A 14,074-nucleotide genomic window follows, 5' to 3' on the forward strand; every position below is an offset into this window, starting at 1 on the left:
CTAGTGAGGATCGCGGGAAGGCGCCGGCCTGATCAGTACACACACGGGATTTTTATGCTATTAGATCTTGGGATTTATATATGTTATGAATTGAGTTTTAAACAATGGTGTTTTTATGAGTAATAAATGAATTATGTTTTTATAAAATGCGAAAAATTGTTTTGAAATTTACATTGTTACAATTTTTACATGACCCTGTCTCTGGAAACATGATTGTCGTATGCATCAAGTCTCATGTTCTGCTGAAACATTGAGCATAACCCAATGGCTTACCCTGATTGCATAGTCATCAGCGTAAGAGATACTTGTCAGGACCTTGAATGACAAAGGGTTGTTCATGTCCCTGACCTCCTAGTTTGAGGTAGACATGGTATCATTATGATTTAACAGTGAATCTTTGATTCTAGACTTCAATTAATTCTATGATGCAAGGATTAAACCCCTTCTTGTTGATGGGTTATCACTGGCAATGATTCACGTTAATTTCACATCAGCGTGACTGAGACATCATACTTCTCTCCCACAAGTTTTCTTAACAAAGTTTGATGATTCACTATAAAACTTTTTGGGCCAGTTTCCTACTGATATTTTTTTTCCTTTTTATATCATCTTGCCGTTTAAGAAAAAATCCATGTAAACCCATGGCAAAATTTCATGCATTTGAAATGGAATATCACATGCAAATATGCAATGGGTCACAGGATTGTGAGTCAAATTTATAACATCGCAGAACAAAATATGTAGATATGCAAGTCTTTAACCGTGTCATATCATGCTTTGATCTTAAAATCCTCTAACGCACCTTCATTGTAATCTTTCTTCACTTCATAGGTTTTAAGAAATTCTTTAAACTGAAAGGCTCGATAGAGTGGTGGATTAGAATCGTTGATAAGAGCTTTAGCAGGTTCTATGATGCTATCCGGTTTTGGATTGATGGAGTAGACAATTGATGTCCGATGATCTGTTGAGTTTGTCACTGCTCTATGTTCTGGACTTGTCAGCTTCCCGTTGCTAATAACCTACAATACAGTAAACAAAAGTTTCATAAGAAATAAATATGACAAGCCTTTCTCAATACTAAAACAACTAAATACCATACATTACAATTGTCAATCACTCAAACCTTTCTTTTTGTGTATACATGTGTTTCAATACATACATGTAACTACAATCGATTATATTTTATATGGTAAATGTGAAAAAATGTGAAAAAAAATTACCTGGGCTTGGTGACCAAGAATAACAACAAAGGCATTGGGGATGGGTTCAATGCCAAGCCATTCTCCATTTCTATAGAGTTGAAGCCCAGATATATCATCTTGTAAAAGAAAAGTGATGAGATTAGCATCACAATGTTTGGGTAAGCCCAATGCCAAGTTGGGATTGGGGCATGGTGGGTAGTGATTAGCCGAAAACAATTGGACCCCAGTAAGCCCGTCTCCAAAATACGTAGGCCCAAGCCCAAGTCCTTCACATATTAGCTCCAATATTCTTGATGACAGGTCACCCACTTGAAGGGAGTATTTCTTGACAACATCTCTTCAAAAGGAAAAATCATGGTTTGTTAATTAAAAGCAATCTCATGATTGTTTGGATTTCTATAAAGGAATTGGAATGCAATACTTCTTTGGTGACTTGTTTGGTTGACAAATTGATGGATTGGAATTCCATCGAATTCTTAAAATCTATGTTCAAATGATTCTATCATTCCTTGGGTTAGGGCCAAATGGACAAATTTATACTCCTATACTCGTTAAAAACAAATTGTCACTACACAGAAAATTGTAATTTATCAATTTTTATACTCATTAAAAACACTTCATTACACGTTCATAAACAGTACATTATATATCACTCCCCCATAAATAAAAAAAATTATGTTATCACTAACTCACTATTGTTAGCTTGTAATTATCTTCATTACTTCTTCCATTTGCCTTGTAAAACTACTTTCTTTATATAAATAAGAATTACCTGATCATTGGTGTGTGTGCTGTGATGCAACCATGCAGCTTCCAGAAAAGAAAATATGGGAAATGGTTTTTTGCTATGGAAGAGGGTGGGATTATTTTATTCAAGATTTATTATAATTTACGTCTTCATTAACACATTCTATCACCGTTGAATTTTTAATAATACTCAATTTCAGAATAGACATTGAAAACACCTTTAGCTTTTTTTTTCTTTAACACGATAGCAAAAGAAAAAGACGAGTTTACCCATATCTAGCTGGTTTTTGAGGCCATAAATGAAGGAACTCGTCTATAGGATGGCAATGGTGTCGAAGATTATCTCGCCATAAATGAACCTTTTCGTTCTCATAGTCGTAAGTGCTCGTGTAGAGCCTACATTTTTTGTTTGGATCTTCTGAGTAAACGTTAGCCTTGTCCTCGTTTGGCATGTCAAAAAACTCCTTGACAACCCTCATCGTGTCAATCACTAGATCTTCATCAACTCCATGGTTTATCACCTATTTTCATATTTCACATTTCAATTTCAAAAAGTTATCACTACAAAAAGAAAAAAGCATGAGGAAAAAGACATAAAAAGTGTGAAAAGAAAAAGATCTGTTCCGATTTTTAATCCCGGTAAGTATGATCCATAACTGATCTAAGAAAAATCCATGGTAAAAGGTTTGGCTCATTTAGGGACTATTGGTCCATTTCGATGATGTCATTATCTGGTTCAAAAACTCTTCGATCCAAGAAAACCTGTAATTAGGCCTCATCCTTTTGTGTGGGCTCTAAGAAAAATATTCATAAAATCATTACAACAGGCCTTATTCAAGTAATCGAATCTTGATCACAAGATAAAAGATTTTGAGCTCGGATCGTAAACCTGGAAAACTCCAAAGTCTTGACAAGCTTCAAGAACTTGTTGCACTGCATCCTGTCGACCACCAGCAAATGCAGTATTGAGATCGATCATGGGGAGAGTGTTGCAAAAGGGCACCGTCGCATCTCCAGGTCTTGACTGGACGGGAAATACATAGTTTTCCGGCAAGTATATGGCAGCTGAAGACCAGCTTGAAAGTAGCTTTTCCATGGCTGACTTGTACAGTGTAGGTGTCTAGATCTTAATATTAGAGATAGAAGTTATGGGTCAACAGTCAACATATTATATATATATATATATATATATATATATATATATATATATATATATATATATATATATATATATATATATATATATATACACACACACTAGCCGTCTACCCGCGCAAAGCGGCGGGCAGCGAATAATTTGATCTCTTTAGAGTTAAAATCATTTTGCGTTCACTTCGAGAAATGAATATTAAATGACATCTATTTTTCAAGAGCATTACCATACCATATTAAGGGGGTGTTTGGCTAAGCTTTTTTAAAACAACTTATTAGGTTTCACATCATTATAAGTTAAAAAAATGTTTGGATTAAAATAACTTATTCCGGTGGAGAACCTCTAATACGTCATTTTTTCATAAGTTACCCTACACTTATTTATTAACTTATAAGCTAATAAACTAATAAGCAATAAGTTTTTTTGTCAAACACCCCCTAAATGGTTATTACTTCCATTTATACATACCCAAACCACTTGTACTGTTTATCGTCCTCTTTTTTTTTCGTTTTCCTTAATTCCTTTATTAATTTAATGTCCTACTAAGTAAAATGCTAAAATATATAAATAATAGTTAATAAAAATAAACCTTTAGAATATCAGGTGTTGTGATTCAAAAGTCGATAAATAGGCCTTTGAGAAGGCCAAAATACTCAGGTGTCAACTTGTTTATTGTGATTTTAAACCAAGTTTGGTCACAAATTAAAACATTTTCAACGATGATATGTAATTCAAGGATTCATATTGATTTAGGTTCTCGAAACCTTAAAATATTAAACAAAATCTATATAGAACCTTATAATAAAGACAATAATCACCGTAATCAGGAAGTCCATATGATGAAACTTGATAGTATAAGGACCAATGATGAAAAAGGTTTCATTTTTAGACTAAACAAGATGAAAAATATACAAACTACCTTAATCATGTCAAATCTTGTGTTTAACCATTCTTTATTGCAAAAGTAAGATGCCAAAATATACAAACTAATGATAATACAATGCTCTGACTGGGCCTCTTGGTTGAGTTCTTTGAACCTGCAAAGCCAACACATTAAAGAAACATAGTAAAAACCTTTTTAGGAACAAACCTGATATAATAAAGCCTTCACCCAATATATTTATAAGATAAAAATACAAAAAGTTAAAAATGATGAAATCAATTACAAGGATTAAAATAAAAACCTGTTAAGAAAGAGTCATCTGCAGAAGGGATATTTGAATCAACATGTATTTTCTAATGGTTTCAAATTTTGAATTATCCGAAATTCAGGGAAAGAGATAGAATTTGTTGAGAAATATAAGGATTCAAAACACATGTTAAAATTTAATATTATTTTATTGATGACTAATTGTACTATTAGCTTAATGATTTGAACGTCTTAAAAAAATAATATTATTATATTCAATCTATTTTTAGAAATAGTGGGATTTGTTTTATAAGATAGTATATATATATATATATATATATATATATATATATATATATATATATATATATAAGGTTAAGTTCATGTGAAACAATAATATTTTGTGAGACAAGGGAACCAAATCTTGACCACTCATCTTGAATAATCTAACTCTAAAATAAAATCAGATTACACAATAAAGAAGCACAAGGAGACGGTGGCATTTTTGCAATTAAATAGAACTTCAGGATTAGAATAAGGGTGCGGAGGAGCAGTAAGGGGATTTTACTGTCTATTTCATTCAGGTCGTAAAAACATTTTATATCCTCTTCAATCTTCTTCATTCTGATCTGCAAAACCCTAAGTAACCTCGATACGAACACCAAAATTCGTCTTATTCAATCTCGATCATCAACATCTTCTACTTCGTTTTGATTCGGAATTTCAACATTGTTATTTTGATTCTAAAATCGGATCAAGTTCAGCATCAACATTCCTGAATCAAATGAAATCGAAGTTTAGTTTTACAATAAATGGATCATTCTACAGAATCGGATTCATATTTTGCATCAAGAGTTAATCCAGATGACGTATAATACTATAATTTCTTCTTGATTTTATATTTGTGGGTGATTTTGAGTTAAAATATTCTAATTGTCGATTTTATAATATGTATGTGATTATGAGTTGATGTATTCATCTATGAGATTTCTTCTCATTCTGAATCTACTTTGCACCGATCTTCCAAAACCCCCCAATAAATCCTTAAAAATCGATTTTGATTCACTATCATTTTGATTTTAAACGTTTTTGTTCATATTCTGATCTTGAATCATGTTTCTGCCAATCCTTCAACTGCTACTTCTTTTCATGATTCTTAGTTGAGGAAGGATTCTTCTCATCAGGTAATAAAAGATTCCATTGACTCATTTTTGGCAGTTAACAATTTCAATGTTAATAAATCTACAATCCAAGCTATGTTATTATGCATAAATGAAGTTATTCACAAAATCTGTAGATATATTCTTGAAATTTGAATTATAATTTGATTCAAGATCTTAGTTTGTTTGGTTTATCATATTAGTTTCATACTTTTAGTGTCAGTTAGGTGTTTGGTAAATTTAGTGATTGCCTGCTAAGTGTTCAACATAATGCACTATGTATTGATTTCATATTTTCTGCAAGAAAATTGTTATTGAAAATGATAGAATGTTATGCAAACATAACTTGCTTCCTAAATTGATTTTAGATGTTATTTTGTTTGGGTAATTGGATTATCTAGTAAATATTTAGTGAAATGTTGTTTGATAATTTTATATTCTAAGTATTCTAGTTTGATAAGTAATATGGTACTTCTTAATTTGATTCAGAAGTAAAAATATTAGTAAAATAGTCTTTTAGTAACTTAATATTCTAGGTATTATGATTTGTAAAGTTAGGTGTTACTTCATAAATTTGATTTAAGATGTTATTTTATTGATTAACCAGATGTTACTGCTTACTTTGATAAGTCAACACTAAAATTTTGAGAATTTGTTATTCTATCTTGACATAACTGAATTCATCTCTTTATGTTTTAGTTCGATAATATTTGATTCAAATTTAGATTTTGCATAATGTAGATTCTGAATCATCTCTTGTAATAGGCTTTAGGAAGTTGTTAAACAATTTATTCTAATTTAGGAATTATTTTTCTAAAATTAATATTGTAGTTATGGTTAGTGTTTGATCCTGATTCACTATAGCTTGGGCTAGAAATGAACTTCTTTATTGTAGTTTCAGTGAAATATTTTTGAAATTATTTACTATAGCTAGGATTAGTGTTTGATACACATTGAAAGCTAATGAAATTTATTCGGATGTATTCTTAATGCGTTTCTGATGTGTTCTTAATGCGACAGATGGAAATTTATTCTGGAATAGTAAGTGGAAATATGAAATATGACTTGGGTAAAGAAGGTTTTCTGCAGAATAAGAAGCATACAAAATAGTTATGCTTTGACCAATCAAATTCCAATTCCATAAGAAAGTAACTGATGAAGCAAAGTAATAGGGAAAGGTTGATAAGGATGGTCATTAAAAATGGTGAGGGAATGGATCGATGGAAGAAACATACTGGAAGGACGTGAATGATTTGTTTAGAATATTTGAAAGTCTCTGATTATGAATGACATGGTAGTGTTTTGTTTGTTTGAATATTGGTTATCTTTTTTTAGTTTTGAACAATATGTATGGTTGTTTTAATGGCCACTGAATGTTTCACAGAATAATAGTTATGGTTAAAAAATAGTTATGTTTTAACCAATCTGAAATATCATGCTTTTATGATCAAATGTTCATTTTTTGTTATAGTTCATGTACAATATTCTAATAGAGTGATGTTATATGTTTTCTATACATTTATAATATTCTATTAGAATAATGTTAAATGTTGCTTTTTATAGATTAATATCATAATATGTAATGACCTAATTACAATAAAATTTTATAATTTATAGATATATGTAATGTTAATAAAACCTACTTACTGTGTATATGAGGAATACTCTAATAGAATAATTTTATAGGTTGTATGTTTATGTATAATAATTCTATTTGAATAATGTTATATGTTTTAGAATATTAGAATATTAAATATATTATATTTTTATGAACATTGAAATATTAGAATATTTCACTAGAGAAAAGTGGTCTAATGGCATTAAGGTCTCAAAAAATTTGACATTTAGAACATTCTATTAGAATAGTGTTAAATTTTGTTGATTTTTATAGATTTATATGTAATGACCTTTTTACAAAAAAAATGAATTTATAGTTTTATGAAATGTTAATAAGACTTATTTACTATGTATATGTAGAATATTCTGATAGAATAATTTTACAGGTTGTATGTTCATGTATAATAATTCTTTTTGAATAATGTTATATGTTTTAGAACATTAGAATATTACATATATTATATTTTTATAAACACTAAAATATTAGAATATTTCACTAGAGAAATGTGGTCTTGTGGTCTCATGGTCTCATGGCCTCACAATATTAAGGTCATCTCATTTGAATCTAACGCATGATGTATGATGTTGATAATCTAATTGAATAATTTATAGGTTTCTTGTTAAATAATTTCATTTATTAAATAAAAATAATATGTATATGTAGAATATTCAAATAGAATAATGTTATGTGTTATTTGTTTTCATAAATGTATATGTAGAATATTCTAATAGAATTATGTTATAGGTTATTAAATAAATAAGTTAATTTATTACATGAAATAATGTGTAGTATATTTAGAACATTCTATTATAATAATGTTATATGTTGTTACTTTTCAGAGGTTTATACATAATGAGCTTTTTAAAATATAACACTACTTGATTATATCAACAACAAATATCAATGTAGAATATAACACATAACAATAATCAAATCTAGAATATTAGTCATACTAAGAAAACACATTCAATTACATCATCATTTATAAACGTGTATTAGAATATTACACTTATAAATTATTAAAAATAGAATTATACACTTCAATGAGATATCAGTATCATCAATATAGAACATATAATAATAGACTATATCATTAAATATGTGCACTATAGCATGTATCATATTCTAAACGAAATATGGAACTAATTGAGTAGCTCAACAAACAAAAATCAAAGTAGACTATAACATTATATATATGTACATGTAGAATATCCAAAATTCAAACTAAATAATCATTAGTTGAAATGACTTCATTGCTTGAGTGTGATTATTCATCACCATCATTAATTTGACCTACAAAAAAGTATTCCATTAATATTAATTATTGTATAAATATTTACAAAATTGTATACTAAACTTAATTTTCTGAATATAGAAGGACATGTGAGTAATGTTTTTCAATTATTCTAATCAGAATAATATACTATTTACTATGTAATATAAAAAAAATATATGATGAAATGCGACCAAGTACCACTTCTGTTTCATGCTAAACTAGTCTAAATTCATCTTTTACTTCACATGTTATTTACAAGGAGGATAGTAACTAACCTAAACCTTTCATTCATATAATCAAAATAATAAAAACAATGAGGAAACATCTTTCAAGCATCAACATAGTCTAAGATTTCCCTACAATGATTACACTAATCTTTCATGTATGCACCATTTAGTGTTCTTGTCTAAATATGATGGAAAAAGAAAAACATTTATATCAACAAGAATATGATTTAATCATTTAGAGGCAAACCAATGATAAAATATGTTCCAAGCTCCAAGCATCAAAATGGTCAGATATTTCCCTACGATGCAAGTACCAATCTTTTAAAATATTTCAAACATGCATAAATATACATCATGATACTTAAAATAAAACATAAAACATACTATTATTCTAATCATAATAATATACAATTCTATCAAAATTTTAAAAAAATTATGCTAAAATCAATCTCCAACCTTTTGTGTTTGAAAAAAAAATCATATTTAAACAAAACTGTAGTGAAGCTAATATGAGAAGCAAACATTATATCATTTTGCACCAATTTTGACTCATATTTTTTAAGTATACACATATTCTTAAAGATGACTTAAGTCGTAGGAAGGAGGGAGTGATACATCAGACTCATTATCCATTCAGGACTTTCATCAAACAGGTAGAGTGCATTTTTAGCTTAATAGAATTTGCTCAATAATAATAATTTTTTGTACATACCTCATTAATTTATAGAAAGAATGCATATTAGCTCAAAGATTCGTTGTTGTTGCTTGCTTTTCTTTACGTAATATGTGTTCGAATGCACAGGAAAAAATACATCTTGAAACAGATTATTAAGAGCTGAAATCAAAGCCTCTAATTGAGAAGTCATCTAAGATGATGATGAATTGTTGAAATCACAGATTTGATTGTAAAAAATCAAAGCTTGAAAATTGTTGGAAATCGATATCAATTGATGATCGATTTGCTGATGATGATGATCTGATGAAAATCGTTGAATAGACTAACAATCGAAACTTGAAGTTCTTAAATATCATACTTTTAGTTGCGATTTCATCAGCTGAAAGCGATAACTTTCTGTGGAGGATTTGATCGATTTGGTTGCGATTGACAAAATCATCAGATGAATGGGATGGCATCTTGTTACCCTAAATGATGAATAGGAGACAAAGCATGATTAGTTATTATGATTAGAACATTGACTAAACTTCCCCTAAAAACTTAATTAGGCACCTTAATTTGGGTTATTTTTTAGCCATAAGATCAGTTTTGATCAAAGGTTAAGATTTGGTCCTCATGTCTCACAAAATATAGGTGGTCTCAAATGAACCTCTACTTATATATATATATATATATATATATATATATATATATATATATATATATATATAGAGAGAGAGAGAGAGAGAGAGAGTCAAGATCAAATAAGAAGAAAATTTTTGGTAGGAAGGTAAGAAGTTTTTTTCTACATATTTTTTTCGCAAACAAACAAAATGAATCATTAGATGATTCATTTGTAAGATGATTCACAAGAAAAATTTCTCAAAAAAACATCTCGATGATTCATTTATACAATGATTTTGTTGTTATTCACTAAAATTGTCATAAAAGTGAATTTTTTCTTAATTTACTTAAAAATGAATCATAAAGATGTTATTTTGAGAATTTTTTCTTGTGAATCATCTTACAAATGAATCATCTAGTGATTCATTTCTTTTGTTCGCCAAAAAAATATGTAGAAAAAAAACTTCTTACCTTCCTACCAAAAAAAAATTCTTACCGGATCTATATCATATATATATATATATATATATATATATATATATAGAGAGAGAGAGAGAGAGAGAGGAATGATCATTTGAGAACCTATAGTTTCCCGAGAACCCAAGAACCAAATAAATGTCGTTAGATCAAAATAATAGAATGTCAAGATGACATGTGGAATTTTGTAAATAATTGGAAAAATTAAACATGGGGTATGGCTCTAAAATTAATCGAAGGGCATTTATGGTACTGATCATTATCTCCACTGAATCGATCGATGTCTGTTTTTCTCCCTAATTCTTCAATCGTCTGATCATCCCTCTTTCCTTCTCACACACACACATACACGTACATCTTCATTGCTCACTCCCTGTCATCAACCTTTACCGGTCATCATTGATTCATCTATTACCAGATTCACCTCCTCAATTAACCCTGAGAAGTTAAAGTCGAAGCAAAGCCCTCGATTGCAACGATTAAGACGATGTCCAAATCGATTACATGAAAAATGAATTAAAATCATACAGAAAGCCCTCGATTACGTGAAAAACAAATTAAAAGCATTCAAAAAGCCCTCGGTTGCAAGAAAGTCAAACTCGTTAAACTAATTTTGACCGAGTCAAACATCACTTTAAACGAAGCGTTCATTTTACATTACGCAGACGTGTATTGTAATCAAGAAGTCGCGAAGCAGATGCTCGATTTGAATCTTACAGATGTTAATTTGTGGAACGCGCGAGGGTACACAGTGCTGCCACCAAAATTGAGCATCACAAGGTATGTATTCTTCCTTAAATCAGCAACGATGAGCCTTTGATTAACTAGATTTTATGATTCTATTGATAATTGATCATTTGATCAGTTTCATGCCATCAATTTAGTCATTTTCGAATCATAATTGAATTTGTAACGTTAATCGATCCAGTTTTACTCTGGTTGTATATCAATAGTTTCTTGATTGAATGAAACTAGTTAACAAACTGATTTACATTCATCACCTGGAAATTTTCAATGATTTGTTTTTCTGAAATCTAACAAGACGCCATCCACCAGCCAACAATAATATCCATGGGGAAGGGGAGCAGCCATGTGTTCGAATAATCTAGTAAATAAGAAAGACAAGTAAAGGATTAAGAACATGCCGATTATGCTTCACTACCTACCATTTGATGGGTTTTAGCCATAAGAACTTTCCTATGTGCGCATGCAAAACCCTAATGCTTGGATCTAGGCTTTCTAATAAACATGCTTTGAATCCAAGACTTCTAATTACTAATTAGGTTAAACAAGGACATTGAAACAGATCTAGAATCATACCTTTGAGTTCCTTGTTGATCTTGAGGTCTTGGAGCTTCTAGAGTCACAAATGTCACTCCTCTAATGGCTTACAAACACCAATAGCAAGGAGAATGATTTAGGAGAGAGGAGAGGGGAGGAATTTCGACCAGAGTTCTCTTGCTTTTTCAGAAGTGTCGAATTCCCTATGCCATGGGGTCTATTTATACTTGTAGACTCCTTAAGGATTACAGATAAGTCCCTATCAGATAATCTTCTCTTAAGGCTATCCAAATCCATTCCTAGATAACTCTAATGGACGATTTTAGCTATCCTAATCCTCTTAGAATTCGTCCATAGTATATCCAAATGGATTTACAGTTTAAAGCTTAACTATCAAACAATTGACAGTTTATACCCCTTTATTTAATTAATCTCTTTAAGTCACCAAATTAATTCTAATTAATTCTATGACTTATATTAATCAAATAACAAATATATTATTCATTATATTATTCCCATAATATATTAATAATATTTATTCTCTCTTAATAAATCATCCTATCACGTTGCTATGGTGAAGGCAACCCAAAAGGACCATGCACAACCGGATATAGTTACAGCCTTAGACACTATTCCAACAGTCTCCCACTTGGATAAGTCTAGTAACTATACAAGTACAATTTGGTTTGCAATCGTAGCTCTCAAAGACGCTGTCAACTCTGATCTAATCAATCTTGTCCTTTAGATAAGGGAACGTACAGTCCTCTGTTAGATATCATGCTGACAATCCTATGGAATGGTTAGTCAAGCATTTAGGTTTCTCGATCTCTGATTTATTTGACATAGAACTTAATCGAACACATCAATTCAGTTCTGACCGGGCCCGGCACATAAGTCAAATCAAATCATCGAGCGGCCGAGATATCGCTTTTACCTTATTAGATAAAAGTTACAGATAAACTTCGACTTATATGCATTTACTTATTCATTTACCAACTATACACAACAATACGTTTTATAACACCAAGTTACTGATGCGTTTTCGTATTATCAATGTACAATCAATTAACAAATAATAAACCATATATCTAAGTTTTAAGACTATATGATATTATCGTCTTGCGATCACCTTTTCTATCTTATTCCATAAGGTGATTCCAGCAAGCGCGGGTTTATTCCAATGCTCAAAACTAGTTCATAAGCACTCATGAACGTTGCAGCAATCCTTTGCTATGTCTAACACCATTTAGACATTCTACACACCAATTCACGACAATCTTCTTTCATATCTACTTCCAACATATGAACGATTGTGGACCATTTGAACAATTCTATTATTCCTAATAATTTCAATTATTCTGGAAGTCAAAACATGCAAAGTGAAACAATAGCTAAACAATTAACATAAGATAGTAACATTACTCATAAATAAAACTCCTTTATTTAATCATCAAATGTCAATTACATTTATCTATTACACGTTTCTAATACTATCTAATCTATGCTAATATCATCCTTCAGCCCAATACTCCTAGCATGCTGCAAGTGCTTAACCCTACTCAGTCCCTTCGTAAGCGGATCTGCTGGGTTATCTTCTGATGATATCCTCTTAACTACGAGTTGTCCTTCTTCTACACGATGTCTAATGAAGTGATACTTTCTGTCGATATGTCTTGATCTACCATGATCCCTCGGTTCCTTGGTTAAGGCAACCGCACCTTCGTTATCACAGAAAATCTCCATTGGCTCCTTTATGGCAGGTACGACTCCAAGATCACCGATGAAGTTCTTTAGCCATATTGCCTCCTTCGACGCTTCGCTCGCTGCAATGTACTCTGATTCGCACGTTGAATCAGCTACGGTTTCCTGCTTGGAACTTTTCCATGTCACTGCTCCTCCATTTAGGGTAAAGACCCAGCCCGACTGCGAACGGTAGTTGTCCCTGTCGGTTTGAAAACTGGCGTCACTATACCCTCGCACCTTCAAGTCATCACTTCCTCCGAGGACTAAGAACCATTCCTTCGTCCTCCGAAGGTACTTAAGAATATTCTTCACCGCTATCCAATGGGCTTTGCCAGGATTCCCTTGATATCTGCTAACCATGCTCAAAGCGAAGGCTACATCAGGGCGAGTACAAGTCATAGCGTACATGATTGAGCCAACTGCGGAAGCGTATGGTACTCGGCTCATTTCTGCTATCTCAGCTTCGGTACTCGGACTTTGAGTCTTACTCAACTTGGCATTACTTTGTATCGGTAGTTCTCCCTTCTTTGAGTTTTCCATACTAAAACGTTTTAGTACCTTCTCTAAGTAAGTATTCTGACTAAGTCCAATTAGTCTCTTACTTCTTTCTCTTATTATCCTTATTCCCAAAATGTAAGAGGCCTCTCCGAGGTCCTTCATAGCGAAACACTTCCCGAGCCAGGACTTTACCTCCTGCAGAGTCGGGATGTCGTTTCCTATGAGTAATATGTCATCGACATATAGAACGAGGAAGCTTACTATACTCCCACTGGCTTTGACAT

At 31.2% G+C, this 14,074-nt stretch overlaps 1 protein-coding gene across 1 annotated transcript; it reads right to left on the minus strand.

The window, feature by feature from the left end:
- Positions 1-616: 616 nt before the first annotated feature.
- Positions 617-3,084, minus strand: LOC145070716 (hyoscyamine 6-dioxygenase-like). Its single transcript, XM_079017672.1, has 4 exons — positions 2,839-3,084; positions 2,220-2,470; positions 1,221-1,539; positions 617-1,019 (listed from the first exon to the last, which is right to left on the minus strand). Exons 1-4 carry the CDS (start codon positions 3,043-3,045, stop codon positions 771-773), a joined length of 1,026 nt encoding a protein of 341 aa, XP_078873798.1. The 5' UTR covers positions 3,046-3,084; the 3' UTR covers positions 617-770.
- Between the last annotated feature and the right edge of the window lie 10,990 nt (positions 3,085-14,074).

The sequence above is a fragment of the Lactuca serriola genome, chromosome 8, assembly GCF_051521515.1.
Source record: "Lactuca serriola cultivar US96UC23 chromosome 8, Lser_US96UC23_V15, whole genome shotgun sequence".
NCBI classification, from domain to species: Eukaryota; Viridiplantae; Streptophyta; class Magnoliopsida; order Asterales; family Asteraceae; genus Lactuca; species Lactuca serriola.